Source organism: Perissodus microlepis, chromosome 8 (assembly GCF_051167445.1).
Source record: "Perissodus microlepis isolate ML-2025 ecotype Zambia chromosome 8, ASM5116744v1, whole genome shotgun sequence".
Classification (NCBI taxonomy): domain Eukaryota; kingdom Metazoa; phylum Chordata; class Actinopteri; order Cichliformes; family Cichlidae; genus Perissodus; species Perissodus microlepis.
The window spans coordinates 474,304-493,203 of NC_140468.1; the positions used below are offsets into that span (position 1 = coordinate 474,304).

General features: G+C 50.5%; 1 protein-coding gene across 2 annotated transcripts; it reads right to left on the bottom strand.

Moving 5' to 3' along the window:
* Positions 1-1,418: 1,418 nt before the first annotated feature.
* heatr1 (HEAT repeat containing 1) lies at positions 1,419-18,876 on the bottom strand. Of its 2 annotated transcripts, none has more exons than XM_084936870.1 (46): positions 18,766-18,876; positions 17,863-17,904; positions 17,586-17,741; positions 17,292-17,508; positions 16,813-16,954; positions 16,621-16,722; positions 16,379-16,519; positions 16,086-16,297; positions 15,860-15,993; positions 15,704-15,785; positions 15,527-15,628; positions 15,243-15,360; positions 15,053-15,160; positions 14,752-14,850; positions 14,581-14,669; positions 14,307-14,503; positions 14,096-14,217; positions 13,769-13,966; positions 13,504-13,672; positions 13,276-13,424; positions 13,002-13,194; positions 11,797-11,969; positions 11,553-11,717; positions 10,988-11,227; positions 10,686-10,817; positions 10,448-10,551; positions 9,784-9,930; positions 9,316-9,431; positions 9,101-9,222; positions 6,803-6,931; positions 6,495-6,719; positions 6,271-6,400; positions 5,311-5,480; positions 5,184-5,236; positions 4,984-5,107; positions 4,708-4,848; positions 4,330-4,625; positions 4,096-4,246; positions 3,707-3,868; positions 3,167-3,301; positions 2,989-3,093; positions 2,747-2,903; positions 2,439-2,596; positions 2,164-2,322; positions 1,885-1,993; positions 1,419-1,594 (listed from the first exon to the last, which is right to left on the bottom strand). In XM_084936870.1, exons 3-46 carry the CDS (start codon positions 17,725-17,727, stop codon positions 1,506-1,508), a joined length of 6,408 nt encoding a protein of 2,135 aa, XP_084792996.1. In that variant the 5' UTR covers positions 17,728-17,741; positions 17,863-17,904; positions 18,766-18,876; the 3' UTR covers positions 1,419-1,505. The 2 variants fall into 2 exon arrangements, with proteins under 2 accessions (XP_084792996.1, XP_084792995.1); XM_084936869.1 differs by having other exon boundaries at positions 9,298-9,431.
* Between the last annotated feature and the right edge of the window lie 24 nt (positions 18,877-18,900).

Sequence of the window (18,900 nt, forward strand, 5' to 3'; positions counted from 1 at the left end):
AGGATTCTCCGAAGTACAAAACTATTTCCGGCACTCGTCCTACATCTGCAGTTCCAGGAAGAAACTTTGTAGAACTGCGTTAACGGCAGACGTTAAAGTCACGGAGAGTCTGACCTGATGTGATAAACTCAACCACACCGCGCTGTTATACGTGTGTGTTTTCTTTTACCAACTGGTTATCTGTTATTCTAGCACCTTCAGAATTCACCTAAAGGTGCTTTTTACTGTAAGATAAAGACACCTAATAATACAGCGAAAACCTCAACAGTCAGACGACCCCTATGAGCAAACACTGGGTGACAGTGGGAAGGACAAAGTCCCTTTGAACAGGAAGAAACCTCCAGTAGAAGCAGGGAGGGGCGTGCATCACAGAGACTGGCTGGGTTTTAATTAAAAATGAAAAATTACAATTCCACTATTCATTCACTCTCACACACTGGTGGAGGCAGCTGCAGTTGTAGCCACAGCTGCCCTGGGGCAGACTGACAGAAGAGAGGCTGCCATATCGCGCCATCGGCCCCTCTGACCATCACCAGTAGGCGGTAGGTGAAGTGCGTTGCCCAAGGACACAACGACCGAGACTGTCCGAGCCGGGGCTCGAACCAGCAACCTTCCGGTTACAAGACGAGCTGCTAACTCTTGAGCCACGATCGCCACGATCCATTTGACCCTTTCACCATAGTGGTCCCTACAGTTACAGCTGCTGTTTGCTTGCATTTGTGTCAGTGTTGATGGTATACCTGCACATAAACCACTACATTGGACACTGATGGGTCACGCCATACTCTGCCACCCACTGGACGTTTATTGTTACTACAGATGTATGATGTGTTTCATTGTAATTACTGTTATTTAACTCTTAAGTATTTTTATTCATCTTTTCCAGTCTGAAGATGAATAAAAGCACTGAAGAATCCTGATTGAGTTTGTCACAATTCATGCATGACAGGGTTAAATGGTCGGACTGTCAGAGAGCCACAGCGTTCACAGGAAAACTCTTCTTTCCAGTGCGGTCTCCCCAAAACCAGCAGATCCAACCTTTATGATCCAGAATCATCTGAGTGAGACGAGTGTCCTCAAGCCGGCCTTTAAACTTGACCCAGGAGTTTTGGAGCAGAAACGCTGCGTTTCTTTTTACCTCGCTTCACCGACACATCTGTAACACCTGGAAACCACAGAGCTGTGGACGAACATCTGGGACACGTGATTTTTAAAGCAGGTGGACACCTGTTGAAACATCATCACCATGGTAACCTTAAAGTGGTGTTACTGATGACGGCTGTCAGCTGTCAGCGGTTTCATTCAGTTGGCATCAGCAGGCTTCCATAGATGCCGCTGCCCAGCAGGAATGATTTGCGATCAGTGTCCACGCGTGACTCATGTCACCTTCTTTAAACAGGTTCAGAGTAAATAAAAAGCAGATTTGACACAAATGTTTATTATTTCTTACATCAAAAACATCAGAATATTTATGTTTCTGCTGAAGCTTCACACCAGCGTGCGTGTTAGAAGTAGCTCTGCAGCGGCTCTCCCAGGATGTTCTCCATCTCCTGGATCACCTTCTGGACCTGCAGCTCCACCTCTTCACACTCGTCTGCAAAACAAACAGCAGGTTTGAGCCTACGCCGTTACCTGGCCTCGCAGGTGAACTGAAACACGAATGTGATATTTTACTGCATTCTGTTTGCATCTTATCGTCTCTGATGTCGTATTTGATCTGAACCTTTACTGATATTTCTCCATGATGGTGAAAATGTGTTTCATCTGTCATGCTTTTATTCTGAAACATCTGGATCTAGATGTTTTCTCTTGTCAGAGATGTGCTGCCCTCTTGTGGCCGACAGCCAACAGTTAATATGAGAGGTGTCTGTGTGTGCGCCTCACCCTCCATGAGCTCAGCCAGGAAGGGGATGGTCTCCGGCAGCAGCACCATGTAGTTCTCCTTCAGTTTGGACGCCACCTCCATGAGCATCAGCAGAGAGGAGAAACGCACCTGTGGAGGAGTAGGAGGAAGCGGCTGAGTCAATAACTAACACCAACACAGAGTCTAATTTAAAACTCTTTGTATTACCATCAATTAACTCTGCCTGGCTGAGATCAGACAGCGTCAGAGTGAAGCTTGACCGACTTCTCTGCGCCTTCAAGGTGTGCAGGTGGCCTTACCTTGGTGTCAGAGTGCCTGGTCTTCAGGAGGATCTGATAGTTGAGGGTCTTCCACTGCGAGTCGTCGGCCGTCGCCACAGCAAACTGCCCGACGCAGGGCACCAGGTGCTGGGTGACGCGCTGCTGGTATCGCTGCTCGCCACCGACTCGATTCTCCAGCTGGACACAAACACAGAAACCATTCAAGTTCAATGTCACCAATGAAACCACGCCCAGCGGGTGGAGTCATGCAGTTTTGGACAAATATTACACCCTCTGAAGTGTCTGCACCTCACCTGGTCTACGAGCGGGCTCAGCAGGGCGTCGCCTCGCTCGCGGCTCAGGAAACGCTGCGAGTCGTACAGGAAGGTCTTGTGGAGGCAGTCGAGGACGTACTGCAGCAGCAGGCAGCTCTTCTCCTCGCCATCGTCTTCGGAGGCGAAGAGCAGCGACTCTGCAAGAAGCAAATCCACCGTCAAGCTTGGACAGCTGGGAAACAGCTGCTTTACCAACAAACAGCTGTTTAAATATTAACATTTACATAAATGTAACAATTTACAGTTAAAAATCAATAAAAAGAGAAAAGTTGTGGATGAGGTCAGACCTGTGCTGTTGGTTTGTCTCAGCAGGTCTGCGAATGGTTTCACCAGGTTTCCTGCGAACAGCACGAAGAGTCCTTTGAGGCGGTCGGCGATGCGGTCGGACAGCCGGTAGAAAGTCAGCAGACGATCTTTACGCTCCGATTTGCTCCAGTCGAAGAGCTGCGGGACAGACGCACAGACACACAGTTATCGCCAGACGGCGGGAAACTGGGCGGCGGCTGAATCCTAGGCACGGCGGCGTTACCTTGAAGAAGAGCGGCCTGAATGTGACCTCTGACAGCTTCATCACCATGGCGATCAGGCAGTCGATCACGCAGCCCTCGACCTGCGCCGTCTTCTCCAGATCGCCCTGAAGACAAAAGAGACGCGTGAGAAAGGTAAAGTAATCCAAGTACATTTACTCAATCACCAGCTGAGCGGACCTGGCAGTGCTCGGAGCGGAAGTCGAGTGCAGTGAGGAAGAAGGTGGTGAGCTCTGATTGGTGGAAGCTGAGCTGGTCTTTCTCCATGTGAGCGATGTGCTCCTTCAGGATGCTCAGCAGCGCCCCCAGCTGACTCTGCGGGGAAATGACAACGAGACGTTAACAGCTGAAAACCATCGGGAACCTCAGAGCGGGATTCGACGCCGATGACGCTTGACCGTTTAGCGCCGATTTCTACTTTTAACGTTTTTTCTGGCTTGAAGCACGAAAACGTTAAATTACAGGATATTACTGCTGCTGTTTGATTTTAGACATTTAACAAAGTTCAGCGTGAGAATTTGGGATTTGAAGTCCCTGATTCCACTTTTCGGTGGATGTTTGATTTGTTCTCGTGGAGCCATTTTAAACGACTGACTCCAATAATGAGAGTAAGTGTCTTTGGATCATTCTGGAAAACTTTAAGCCAAGGCGCACACACAAACGTTGAACTTTACCGGCTTCAGTAGAAAACAGTAAACACACCTGAAGCTCGACTCTCACCTTCTTATCGACCACCATAGTGTTGTAGCACCTGCTAATGGTGGGCAGTAGGACCCTGGGGGGCAGTTTGGTGGCAAGGGTGCTCCTCAGGGAGGCGAGACGGATGGAGAGCTGGGCGGAGGAGGAGGAGGAAGTCTCCATCAGCCGGGTCAGCCGACACACCTGCAAGAACGAAGAGGAATAACGAATAATAGAGTCCCCCAGGTGAGCTGGGACCAATCAGCACGTCTCCTCAAAGCAGCAGCGACATCAAGCCATTTCATTTCAGATGAAAAAAACGAGGCGCTAGGAAGAGCGCACAGCACGATCCAATCAAAGCACAGCTCCACCGCAATCCTTTATAACCTTTGTTTTGTTTTTCTGATGCAGTGCTCGCGGGGCGGCGTTACCTGTAAGGTGGCGTCGTGCAGGTATGGGCTGATGAAGTGTGGCAGCGTCTCTGCGACCCGCTGCAGGGCAGTGACGGCGCTCAGCAGGTAGATCTCGTTGGTCAGAAGCTCCTTCCTGTTTTGGAGCGCGTGCAGTATGGCTGGCATCAACCTGCGGAAACAAACACGCGTCAGCTGACTGGAGGGCGGCTTCCCCACCTTGTCGTGTGAGGGTGAAGGACGGGCATGACAGACCTGGGTAACTGCGGGATGGCGAGGGCCTTCAGTGTGCTGACCACCTCGGCGATGCAGAGCAGAGCGCTGCCCGTCACGTTCTTCTCCTCCTCTGCCGCCGCGACGAGCTCCACGGTTTGCAACAGCACGGGCACGAACGTCTCCTGGTGGTCGGACCCGAAACTGCGACAGAGCAGCTTGAGGCTGAAGAGCGCCGTCTGGCGGTTGATGGCCTGCTCCGCTCCGTCCACGACCTTCCTGTGATCTTTGCCCACAATGTTCAGCAGGTCGCCGATCAGCTGGAGGAGCACGGTAACCTGAGGGCAGACAGGAAGTTGATGTCATCGTTTCATACCCAAAACATGCTCTGCGGAGAACTCTGACATCACTTCCTGTTACCTGCTGTGCATCCCACTGTGTTCTGTGCTGCAGTTTGTTGTTGAGCAGGTCCATGGCCTTCCTCCTGACCGATGCCAGTTCGTTTCCCATCAGGCCCCTCATCACCGTGATGAAGGTGTCCGTGGGCAGCAGCGCGTTCACCTGGACAAAGGTGAGCAGGTTAGAGCGCCTCTGCAGGCGCTTTCACTCCAGCAGCAGAAGAAGAAACTGAGGTTAACGGTGGAGGACCTGCTGTTAATGTTAACGAGAAGAGTTTAAATAAAACTGGATTCAAACCTTGTCCAGGACGTCGTAGGCTTTATTCAGCAGAACTCGCCAGAACTTGGCGGTGGGTTTGTCGGCGTTCTCCTCCACACAGCGAGCGATGCTGTGGATGTAGCGCAGGATGTCCTCCAGCAGCCTGAAACACGAACATGACATCACCTTCAACGCCACCAAACGCTCACATGACAACGTGACATCACAGCATCACTCACCTCTGCTGCAGTGGCTGTAGAGATGCGTCTATGTCATCGTCGTTGTCCGCGACCTGAAACAAAATCAAACATTTATCGTCGTCGCACTCTGAGCGCGCTCCTTACCGCCTGACCTTCAGTCGCCCACCTTCCCGATGAAGCTCGCCGAGCCGAGCAGCTGAGCCGCGAATGACACGGAGAGGAACTTGAAGTGTCGCAGCTCTTTGCCGCCGTGAGCATCCACGCTGAAGATCAGCTCCTCCACCTTTTCCTCCTCCTTCTTCGCTCCTCGCCGGGCGGCGGGCCGTTTCACTGGAGCTACACAAGACAAACACCCAGAAGTCCATCACACTACGGAGGGCCAAACACGCCAAAACTCTATATATAGAATTAATGACTATACAGAGTCATTAATTCTAAATATCAAATATTTATTCAATTTGGATTAACTCATGTACTTTCTACAAATTAGTTTATTTATGTTTCAATTTAAATTCAATTTCCTAAATTTTAAATGAAAGAAATTCAAATTGTTATTTTTTATTTTATTTTTTTTACCATATTTACTTTTATGTCCATGTTTTCATAGCCATTGTTCTTTGTGGTAACATTTCTGTTTCCTTTCTTAATAATTTACCTGTTTCTTCAAGTCCAGTATTTTACTTTATTTATAGTTATTTATTTATATCATCCTCTCTTCTTAAATTTAAAATAAATGTCTAAAATTTGAGTCAGAAATAAAAGCAGCAAATATTTTAATTTACCTTGATGTTCATTATTTTAAACATTGTATTTTTAATCTATTACTTTAATGAAAGACAGATGATTGGCTCCTGGATGTTTCATCTGTAACAGTAAAAATCTGCCAAATGAAACACTCGGAGCGTATTGTGATAGTAAGGGATTCTCATTAATATTAAGTAATTAAAATGTAAATGAAGTAAACTGATAGAAGAATCATAACAAAGGAAATAATTCTGAAATGAGTCCGTTTCACATTTTAAAAATACGATTGTTATCACTTTTTTCTTTAGATTTGGCACTTACAGTCCTCCATACAAAAACATGATTATGTTATTGATGATGTAAAACTTTTGTTTTGTTTTACCATCCTCTTTGTCGTCTGGCAGCTGCAGCAGGAAGTTCAGGATGTTGATGAGCGAGGTCAGCTGATCGCTGATGTCAAACTGACAGCACAGAGAAATCCAGAAGTCCACGTCTCGCTCCAGCGCCGCATCCTGCTCACGAAAACACAAAATAAACTACGTTAAACACGCAGAGACACGAAACGACGCGCTAAGCTCCGCAGAAACAGAAGCAGGCGATTGTTACCTTCTCGCTGGTGGAGCCGGCGCTCTGTGTGGCGTGCAGCTTGAACAGGAGGAGCATTAGGACCCAGAGGAAACGGGCGGGACCCAGCGTGGTCACCAGCTGACACAGGATTGGCAGCCGCCGGTGCTCGGGCACGTGGGGGAGCGCGTCGGCAAACACGTGCATGATCTTCGTCACCACAGCCATCACGTGAGAGGCGGAACTTCCATCAGAAAGCTGCTGGGCCTGTTGGAGGAGGAGCGAGGAAGAGTTATCGCCACGCCACTCGTGTAAAACGGGCATGTTTGTCGGCTCCGTCGCCGCCTCACCTGGATCAGAGCAGGTATGACCATCTGCACCGTCTTGTCGATGACTCTGAAGCTGTAGGCGTCGTCCAGCCGCATGATGCTGGCGCCCATGAAGGTGAAGATGGGCATGATGTTGTGGAGGACCTTCTCCTGCAGGAGGAACACGAACGCGTTTGTTTTCTTGCCATTAAATAAATGTTGTTTATTTTAATTCCCATATTTATTTATTATTGATTAATTTCTTTCCTTTCATTCTTCTCTTCTAAAACAAATCTGATACTAAACGTACCAAATATCAAAATTACTACTTTATTTCATTTATTTGTATCAGTTGCTGTAACTGCATCACTAACTGCTTCTCGTGTTTCCTTCTTTGGGTTCATTCAATTATAATTAAAAGTAAAAATAAAAAAAATAAAAAACAATCGTCTAATATTTGTTTAAAATGTTGGCTACATTGATCCTCCATATCCATCAGGACATCAATATTTTTTCGTTTGTTTAAACCAGGTGTCGGCAACCCCGGGCACGCGAAGGGTTAACTGATGGCACGACCATAGCTGGACTGGCCATCGGGCATAGCGGGCATGATTTTTCGTTTTTATGGGCCGATGATTTTTTTTTTGCAACAGTATTAAAGCTGGTGGATTGGCCAGATGCTGGCAGATGTGTAAAAATAACTCAGGTGTTTGGTGGTGGCTGTGGCGAAGCTTCCACAGAGGCCAGCAGGTGGATGAGGGAAAGAGAGGCAGGAGGAGCAGAGCCCCGAGGCGGTGAACTGAACTCCAGGTAAGAAGTTATGAGCTGCAGTCTATCTGGTCAGATATAAACCAAGTTTAGTTTATTTTCGTTGTGCTGACTTTTTACAGTCAGTTACAATAACTCGTACTGCTTCTAGCTAGCATGACGGAGTTTCTATACAGCTGGGTGGTGCTATGATGTTACTGACAGTGAACTTTATTTTATTCATAAGGTTAGTTAGTAGCTGCCAACAGTCCCCTAAAAAGACAGAATCGTCACAAAAGACACAAAGTTTGAGTTATTCTGCGTCTTTACGCTGCAGCTGCCTCTTCTTCTCTCATTCTCTCCTGTTTCTACTTCAATCATGAAACTGATCAATGATCAGCTGATCGTCTCTCTTGTTTGTTTATCGCTCACTTTGCGCCAGAAAGAGGAAACCAGCGGATGTCGTGCTAAACAACAGCAGCACGTTTAAGCTTGATCAGCTGTTAGAATTTATTTAATAATAATTTCTAGTATCAGCTGATGTTTGCTGGAGCCACAGCTGTAAAGCTGCTGGTCATGATGTGGGTTTGGATATGTGGTGAGAGGGAAACATGAAGATGAAACCAGGAGACGTCCTTACTGAATCATCAGAGCTGAACAGGTGATGGAGAAACAGGTTTACCTTTTAGGTGACATGGATGAGTTGAAGTTATGAACTGTTTCTGAGAGACAAATAACACCAGGATCCTTTTCTAAGTAGCTGACAGCTGGTAACTGTGCAGGGGCGGGTCTAGCAGAGTGTTGCCAGGGGGGCAGGTAGGGCATTAACAGGGAGAGGGGGGCAGCTGGAACCCACAGCTGTGTGTGTTCATGGAGCTGCATGTTCACCTGCTGGACGTCACTACCTGACAGGTTTAACTGTCTTCAGAACATTGCAGAGGCCTTATTGACAGTATTCGGCTCTACATGTCTGTGTGAGCAGGTTTTCTCTCACATGAGTCCTCAGGTAGCCTCTGAATGCTGGACACTGGGAGACCTGTGTCTCTGAGTGGGAGACCAGAGATCACATTAACATGTGTGTCTCTGTATTAACAAACATGCCATATTGGCTCAGTTTATTTTTCTTATCACTGTTGTGAGGAGACCATAAATAGCATTTGCATTTTCTGTTGTTCAGTTCATTTGCTGTTATGGATAAAAAGTATTTTTTTTGTTTCCAAATAGCTGATAACTATTCGCTGACAGCTGCAAACATCTGTGAACAAATATAATCCTATAAAGTTGTTCTATATAGTGTTTAACTGTTCATATAGAGCGTTATTACATTTAATGCTAATGCATCATACGGCACACTGACTTCTGAGGAAAGTTTAGATGCACTCATCATCAGAAAGGTTGCCGACCCCTGATTTAAACAAACACTTCTGCCGCCATGATGTCATCACAGACGTGCAGAGGAGCTTCAGTCTCAGGGGGCGGGACTTAGACCGCTCTTTGTATCAGTGACATAAAACTCTCTCAGCTGCAGACAGAGACGGAGGAGGAAGAGCGAAGGTGGTGGTGGACAGACAGAAGAGGAGGTGGAGCTCTCACGGGGAAGATGGCGGCGGCGGTGCCCAGCAGCAGCAGGGCGTGGTGGTGAGTCTGCGGCACGTCGGACGTTCGGATGCACTGAACCACGAGCTCCACGCTGAACTTGTCTTCATCCAGGACGTCTGCACAGAGCGAGGAGAGCGCAGTGAGGCAACAAACACACACACACACCTTCATCATCCTCCTCTGACACCCACCTGCAGCCACAGCTCCACCTGCAGCCACAGCTCCACCTGCAGCCAGTTTGTGGCAGATGTTGAGCAGACAGCTGAGCAGCAGCTGCTTGGTGTACTCCGTGTTGGCGTTCTCATCGGAGCACGGCTCCATGCTCCTGACGACAGACGGAGTTATTATTACTCAAATGTTTCTTTTTCTTTTGTTATTTCAGTTACATTTCCATGTTTGAAATAAAATGCTATCGATCGATTTTTCATCTTTTTGTTACTTCTGTCTCAAATAAACAAACAGAAGAAGAAAGAACTCCAGAAGCTCCACTTTCAGATTGGACCTCTCTGCAGCCCGGAGTCAAAATCCTGCTTCCACTTCCACACGACTCCGAACACGGATCAAATCCACACGAAGTCCTAATGAGGACTTTTACTACAGCCTTCATTCTTCTTTCAGTTTAGATGAAATTATAAAACATGAGAAACTGTAAGACGTGGCGTTTCCTGTCATGTTACCTGGCGAGCAGCGAGAACAGAACCGGCACCAACACCTGGGCTTTCTTCACTTTCTTCTTGTGCTGCAGCAGCTCCAGGATCAGAGTGACTCTCTGCCACGACACAGCGCCCCCCTCTGGAGCCGCATCGCTGCTCTCCTGAGGTTTCCTGAACACACGGCAGCGGTTCACACCGATCACTCATCGTGGACACGCCACACTTTCAGACTCTGAGGCTGCATCTGGAAAATTGTGGCTCAACTAAAAGCTGAAATGTTCTAGATTGTCGGGATTCGTCCTGAAACTATCAGAAGGAAACCAGATCTGTTACAGGGTGAAAGTGCTGATCGGGGCCTGCAGGCTGCACGGACGTTAAACAGGTGACGTCAACCGGTTTAACTCATTTCTATCAACTTCAGTTCAATAATTACATCATTAAAATGGAAGGACGAGAAACGAGACAACAGCGCCACCATCAGAGTGAACCCTGAACTACAACATTGTTTTCAAGCAGATCGTCATCAAAATCTGGAGCAAATGATTCATATTCGTGTCACGTTGCACAGAATAATCAGCCTACAATTATTAATTTGATTCGTTGTTTTCAGTTTTTCTCTGAAGGGAATCTCCTGCAGATCCAACTGGTCCGATCACGTGACCTCAGGAACGCTTCAGGGCGCAAATACCTCTGCGACAGTCGGCTCCGCCGGGTCTGCTGCACCGTCACGCTGACTTTGGGTTTTTCTGGAGGAGCGAGCTCATTGGCCAGCAGCTGACAGTCAACGACGACCTGAGGCGAACACAAAGGTCAAACGTTCAGCGATTCATCCCCAAACAAACGACCGTTTCACCATCAGTCATTTTTCTTCTTTCACGAGAAAGAAAAATCCCCATTTAAATGTTGAGCAGACGATCTCGGCTCACCGCTTTGAAGACGCTGCTGATGCTGTTGGCCACCGCCGGACTCCTGCTCTCCACCAGCAGGTCAAACATGGCCGACAGCAGCTTCTGCTGCACCGCCTCGTCCGCGAGGGCGGAGAAGAAGGGCTTTGTGATCTGCAGGAACACGCAGAGACGTCTGAACACGTTAAATCATCACCGGTCACTCAGACTTTAATCTGAGTTTGAAGTAAAGACTGTGAATAAAAGATGGACAGCATCACTGTGAGCGTGCACTCGGGTAGGGTTAGTCCCCGTCCCCCGATTGGTGGATTTGTCCTCCTGACCTGCTCCAGAGCGATGATCTGGCAGCTCGGGATGCCAGCGTGCTGCTGCGTGGAGGTCTTCAGAGCTCTGATGAACAGGTCCAGGCAGTTCTGGTCTTTGGCCAGCAGGGGCGCCGACGCCTCGTTGTACTTCCCCAGGACGAGCTGCAGGAGCTGCGCCTCGGCCTGCAGCAGGGCGGGCGTGTCGGGGCCGGTCTCCAGGAGGCGATCGAGGACAGGAAGCAGGCTGGAGAGCTCTGACTGAGAGGAGGAGGAGGAAGAAGAGGAGGTCAAAGGAGACACAAAGCATGGATCTTTAGACGAGGACGACGTGATCAGACTGTGAGGTTAGAAAACAGATCAGCACAGGAATCAATGATCTGATCGCTGCATGAACACCTGCACCAACAATGCTTTTCTCTGGCTGTACGTCACGGCGCTCACGATAACGCCGCCATCAAACACGGCACACCAGGAAGTGGAAACCGTTCAGCTTCAAAGATCGCTAATCTGAGTCCGGCTCTAAAACAAAGACGTCAGCGGTGAACAAACAGGTGAATCCTCCGTTTCAGTCCCGCCCGCTCACCTGTCCGTTGACCTCGCTCAGCGCTCTCAGCAGGGCGGCGGCGATGTACGACGGGCAGCTCGGAGTCTGAATGCTCCTCACCAGCAGCTGCATCGCCGCCGCCAGCTTCTTCTGCTGCGGCTTCGCTTTACTGGATGATGACTCATCGTGCAGCACGCTGAGAACCTGCGGGCAAAACAGGAAATCAGAACAACAAATACAGGAAGTCCAGATTTAAACCAATCAGCTGTTTCAGAGTCCTCACCGTGCTGAGGTAGGACGGGTCGGCGACGATCTCCTCTGATGTCGACAGGAGCTTCTCTGTGATTGGCTGGAAGGGGGACGTGTTGGCTGCCGATAGGCTCTGCAGGACGCTGAGCGCCGCCCTCCGGACCTCCCGAACAGGAGACGTGAGACAGCAGAGCAGAGACGGGACGACTGAGGCGCACACACACACACGCACACACACACACACGCACACAGACACACACACACACAGACACGCACACAGACACACACGCACACAGACACGCACGCACACACACGCACACAGACACACAGACACACACACGCACACAGACACACAGACACACACGCACACAGACACACACGCACACACACAGACACACGCACACACACGCACACAGACACACACACACACACGCACACACACAGACACACGCACACGCACACACACAGACACACGCACACACACGCACACAGACACACGCACACACACGCACACAGACACACACACACACAGACACGCACACAGACACACACGCACACAGACACACACGCACACACACGCACACAGACACACAGACACACACGCACACAGACACACACGCACACACACAGACACACGCACACACACAGACACACGCACACAGACACACACGCACACAGACACACACACACAGACACACACACACACAGACAGACACACGCACACACACAGACACACGCACACACACAGACACACGCACACAGACACACACGCACACACACACACGCACACAGACACACACACACACAGACACGCACACAGACACGCACACAGACACACACGCACACACACGCACACAGACACACAGACACACACGCACACAGACACACAGACACACAGACACACACGCACACACACAGACACACGCACACAGACACACACGCACACAGACACACACACGCACACACACAGACACACACGCACACAGACACACACGCACACACACAGACACACGCACACAGACACACACACGCACACAGACACACACACGCACACACACACACAGACACACACGCACACAGACACACACACAGGTGTTTTAATAACCTCGTATGTCATCAGCGCGTCTTTCAAACGTTAGTTTCAGGTTTGTTTACCTGAATCGGACTTTTTTTAAAAGATTTGTTACATTGTTGCGATTTTGTTTTTTCTATTTTTGTAAATATTTGTAATAATCTCACCTGGTGAGTTGGCGGCCGCCAGCTCCTTCAGCTTGGAGGCGGGTTGGGTGCTCAGCAGAGCTCCGCCCATGTACAGCGCCCGTGTCTGCAGGACGGCGCCCACCTTCGCATCCAGCTGGTCTCCATGGTTACTGGTGTATCCCCACAGCATGCACAGGAACCTGAAGAGCATGCTCGGTTCGCGCAGGTGGACCTGAGGTGACGGTTTGTCAGGTTAGCGGCTCGTTCCATCACGCTGAAACATCATGTCTGCTCACAGGAAATGATGTCATACCTGGACGAGCAGCTTCATCAGCTCTCTGAAGCTGTCAGCCGTCGCTCCCTCGGCGGCGCCGCTCATGATTATGCTGAACAGGCGGCAGATCAGACCCAGGTAACAGCAGGTGTTTGTGTCGAGCTTCTCTGGGTTCCACCACGCCGCCCCTGGAAGACAATCATGTGACCAGTCAGCTGACCGGTTCCCTCTTCTACCTAAGCTCTCGCCTGCTCTGGGAGATTTTACCTTTGAAGGAGGCGTCGTGACACTTGAGGCAGGAAATGAAGTCCCGGAGCAGAGCGACGAGGACGAAGCCGTACTCTGTGTCCGGCTGCTGTCCCTGAGCACACCTGCTTAGGTAGAGCGCCGCCGCCTCAGAGAAGGAGGTAGGCACGGAGACGGGACGCTCAGCTTCCTGTTCAGAACCAACAATCCATCAAAACACGTCGCCGACTCAATGCAAGCGGGCTCTGTTTAACTTTGTGTTTATGGATGTTAAAGGCCGACTGACCTGTGACGCGTCGCTCCTCACGACCTCCAGCAGGGGGCGCTCCAGGAGCGCGTAGACCCTCTGAGCGGTGAGCAGGTGCTGCGTCTCGCTCAGCTCGCCCAGACCAAGCAGCAGCGTCCGGGTCAGCACCAGGAACGCCGCGCGCTCCCTGAGGCTGGAGCGTCGCTGCTGCTCCACCAGCACGGCGAGGTTCTCCAGCTGAGCGCGACACACACGGAAACCATCAGCTGACAGACTCAAAACAGATCAATCCGCTGCTGAAAGTAGTCCCAACAGTACGGCTGCCTCGTACGGCTGAGCGACACGAGGAACGGCGTCTGAACTCACCGCGTCGCGCCTGGAGAAGTGCTCCATGTTCGCCAGGTTCTTTGTCAGCGTGGAGACCAGCCGCTCGTTGGCCACACCCACAAAGTCGGGCTCAACGCTTCTCTTCGTCACGTCATCGAGCTCTGTGTGATGCAAAAAGTTTCAGACACTGACGAAATGATGGACAGCACTGCTTTTATTGTGAAAGCGCCACAGGAAATGGGTCTGTTACCTCGGGCCCAATTCAGGGTGAGCGGGTGTTTGGCAAGGAGGGGGGACCGGGCGATGCGGCGGGCGAGGTCGAGCTGGGTCGAGGTGACGACCAGGAACGGCAGCAGCCTCCAGCCCGTCCTCGTCACCAGCTCGCCGTCCCCCTTTCCCATCCGCGGGTCGGACAGTAAACGCACCGCCTCTGTCAGCACGGGAACCCTGGAGGAAGGAGTCTCAGATTTACAGGAGGTTCATGAAGGCATCATTAACAGCAGGGAAAATAAGCTTTCACTGACCATCGCTCAGACTCCGGCAGATCGGCTCTGTGCAGCAGAGACAGCAGACACGAGACGGCGTCCTCGCGGTCCACAACGTCAAACACCACCTGAAACACAACGAAAACCGCCATTAACCACAACGCCATCAAGCAGAACGCCATCAGACCCGTTAACCATCGTCTCACTGACCTCCAGGACTTGGAGAGCGGCGGCTACGACCTCCGGCGATTCGTCCTTCAAACGCTCCGCGACGGCGTCTTTCAGGAAGTCGTCATCCAGACTCTGCTGCTGCTCAGAGGAAACACGATCCTTAACATGTGTGGTTAAAAATGTCAGCCCGTGATTTCAGGTGCCTACTCATCAAAAAAGAAAAGAAAAGAAGAGGACCCGGAGCAGAGCCCTGAGGTGCACCAAGCTACACAATCACCTGCCTCAGAGGTCAAAGTTCACCTGAATGAAACAGACGCAGAGGATTAAACAGGAAGTCTACCTGTCCAGCGGCGATGACATCCTTCAGGCGCTCCACGGCCGAGACTCTGACCGACGGCTGAGGGTGTTTCAGGCTGAGCAGCAGCGACGTGTCCGAGTCGCCTAAAATCTGCCGACGCAGAACGAAGACTGTGAGCTCAGAGAGACGAAGACGCCACAGTTCACCTGAGCGACGCCGTTTTGTAGCTCACCTGATGTTTCCCGCTGCTCAGCGACAAAGACAGAAACCGGTGGAAGAGCCGTTTCTGCTCCGTGCTGCCGATGTCGGTCACATGACCTGCGAGGACGCCGTCCAGAGCTGCACAGTACCTGATGGAGGAGAAAACTTAAACGCGGCTCCGCCCTCTGTATCCCAGAACAGCTGCGGCCGGCGGCCATGTTTTCACTGCTGTTTGCGTGCAGACTCGTTTACCTGACCACGGTTCTGTGACACCTGTGCTGAACCAGGAACTATATAATATTTACTCGTACGTACTTGGACTCGAACAGGCGCACCAGAGGCAGCAGGCGCTGGTCGAGGGCCGACAGCTCTACAGGTGAGCGCTCGCTCTGACTCAGATACTCGTCCAGCAGCAACCTACGGGACAAACACGGCAACAGTGAGGAGACGTGTCGCGTGATCGGCTGCGTGATCGGCTGAGAGGAGGTTTACCGGGCCGCGGTGTGGTCCAGGTCTTTGGTCAGCAGGACGGATTCCAGGATGGACTCCAGCACTGCGAGCCTGTCCGTCTCACCTGTGACACAGGAACTCAGGTCAACTCCACCTCCGACGCTGTAAAGCATTAGACGTACATGCAGCAGGCCTCACCTGAGCTGCTGATGAACACGCTTTGGACCAGGTGAGGCAGCAGGTAGCGGAGCAGAGGGCTGACGTCGTGAACCGCCGCCATGACCTGCAGCGTCGGCACCAGCGCCGCCATTGAGCAGAGACGGCCGGCGGCTCTGAGCACACGAGAAGGAACAGACAGGTGAGAGGACGCCACGCCTGGACAGAGCCTGTCCGAAACATCACGACCAGGCGGCGTCTGTCCTACCTGGGCCCCACGGCGCCCTCCTTCTGGTTCTGCAGCAGCACGATGAGGCAGCCCACGCCCTCCTTGGCGAGGACGGGCTCTTTGATCAGAGACTTGCTGATGTGCACGGCGAGGCTGTCCACCAGACTCGCCTCCATCATCACCTTCACCGCTAGCTGGCACACGATCATGTAGGTGGCGGCTTTATAGTCCGCAAGCGACGACTTCAGACCCTGAGGAGGCAACGACACGTGCGAGGTTAAATCTCACGTCACCTGTCGGGTCGGGGTCATGTGAATAATGGCGCACGTTACCGTCTGCACGTATGGCAGCAGCTTGGAGATGATGGTGTTGGACACTCTGTCCACGGCGTCCAGGGCGGGGACGATGGTGGAGGCGTAAAAAGAGAAGATGACTCTGAGCTGGGAGCAACTTCCCGAATGTCCGGAATACGCCTGCAGAGGAGAAGGAGAGCAGTGAATGCAGGCAACTGTGCAGGCGTCCCGAGAGCCTCGCCGGGACGTCGACGGGTAACAGGAGGGGTCAGGGAGGTCACCTCGATGGACCGGGTCACCAGGCTGCAGATGAAGTCCATGAAGCTCAGGTCAGTGTAGCAGTGAGCGATGAGAGTTCCTCTGGATAACGGCACGCCGGGTTTCTGAACAAACAACGACAAACAAAAAGATTTCACGTCACGCTGATCAGCAGACGGACCTCACAGGCGCTCCAGCTCAGGCGAGTCACCGACCTGCAGGCCGCGCAGCCAGTTCCAGCGACTCGTGGCGTCGCTGATCTTCAGGAGCTGCAGGACTCTGACGAACACATTGGTGTCGTGATACGGCAGCGCGCAGGCGAGCAGGCTGTCGGCATTGTACAGCTGGATGTGGAAGCTGAACACGGGAAAACACGGGAATCATCACGGGAGTATAAAACAGGAAATACAGAGTGTGAAGGAGAGCTTCTGTGCACATTTAAGGTTCATCTAGTTAAACATCTGTTTAACTAATTAAATACGAAAAATAATCGTCAGCATTGCTATAAATGTGTTAATGAGGCGTCAGCGCCTTAAAGCTGCCGTTTCCTGAAGGACTATTTGCTCCAGTGAAATCTTAAATCAGAAGTTTTCTGAATGGAGTTTGGTTTGTTTTTCATTTATCTAATGATTCACTGTTCAAACACAAAGTGTCATTTTCTGTATAACTGAGCTGCGACGCCTCAGCGGCTTACCGGTGAACGAGCCACTCGATGCACTTGTGAGCCGGTTTGAGAAGGAAGTATGGGCAGAGGCGGGTGAGGAAGAGCGAGATGCCGGCGTCCAGCTTCTTGTTGACCTCCTTGGATTGGATGCTGCGCTCCAGGGTCGTCGAGGCGGGACTGAACAGGGTGCTCTGAAACTCCAGGAATGCCGGCTCGATTCCCAGTAGCTCCTCCAGCCCGGTGCATCCTGCACGAGGAAGAGGACAGACAGGATGAAGGTCAGGAAGGAAACTGACAGAAGAGGAAGAGGAGGGCGGGACTCACCGAGGGCGTAGAAGGTGCTCCTGTCCATGGACGCTGCCTCTTTGGGGTCAAAGAGGAGCGAGGCGACCTCCCTGCGGGTCAGCAGGTTGGCATCGCTCTGAGGCAGCGCGAGCCTCTTCAGCTGGTGAGCTAACGACGTCATGATGTACGATTAATCTGACAGAGACAAAAACAGCCAAATTCTGATGTCAGTCTGAGGCCTCTGCACAAAACTTTATTTAAACAGCAGGAAAACAGACAGTTAGATGAATCTTTAATAAAAAATAATCAACATCACCTCCTTTTTCTCCGTGTTTGTCTTAAAGGGGAAACCTTAAATCTGCAGATTTTTAAAGGGAGTTTGGAATGTAAATTACACAGAAGATGAAAAAGGTTCACACACAAACACAGAAACTCAGAAACAGCAGGTTTGAAATTTAAACGTTGGATCAATATTACGGTACACGTGATTAGCAGAAATAGCACATTGAACAGCAGCTGTGCAAAGACAACTATTAAAACCAAACAATTGAATAAGAACTTTTTTCCTCACGAATTTCAGAGTGACTGAAGAAGTGAAAGTTAAGCTCACTTTTACACAGGGCTACATTGTCTTTTAAACAAAAAATCTTAAATCTAAAGTATTTTTAAGGGACTTTTGACCGCAGGGGAGCCCGTTAATAATCAGGGAAACGTGGTTCCTCTGCAGCTGCGCGTTAATAACAAAGTTTCACCATTTTGCTCTTCAACATCAAAGCCACAAAAACTCCGGAATTATTTATTTAAAAGTCAGAAAATCATATTTAAGTTGTTTACTGACAAACTCGATCACAGCCGACTTTAAAGCCAGATTTCCTCCTGTTAAAATACAGATTTTAATTAAACGTTTACATGGGTGGGCACGTCCTGACATGAGCGGAAACGTTAAATCTGCCGTTTTCTGAATGAAATTCTGCATGTACAATAACTCGAGACTTAAATGTTATCTCGCTTTCTGAGCACTCTTTTCGGACTACGATCCAGATTACATGAAGCTCATAGAGAGTTTAGACTTATTCCGCCCGCACTAACACGCGGCGCTTTTATCGGGTCACAGATTAACTCGCTGTGACCGGAAATACGCGTCACTTCCAAAAAGTCTCAAAGGCTCTCCAACATTTTCAAACGTTTCAACATTTCACCAAAAAAACAAAACTCAAACCTGAGTCCTCAAACAGCACCGACACACGTGCGTACGGTGCTCGACGTGACCGGGATCCTTCTACATCCGGTTCACTCCGGATGTTTTCCTTTTTTTCCCCCCCAATCTTTGATGACGACGCGAGATGATTCACCC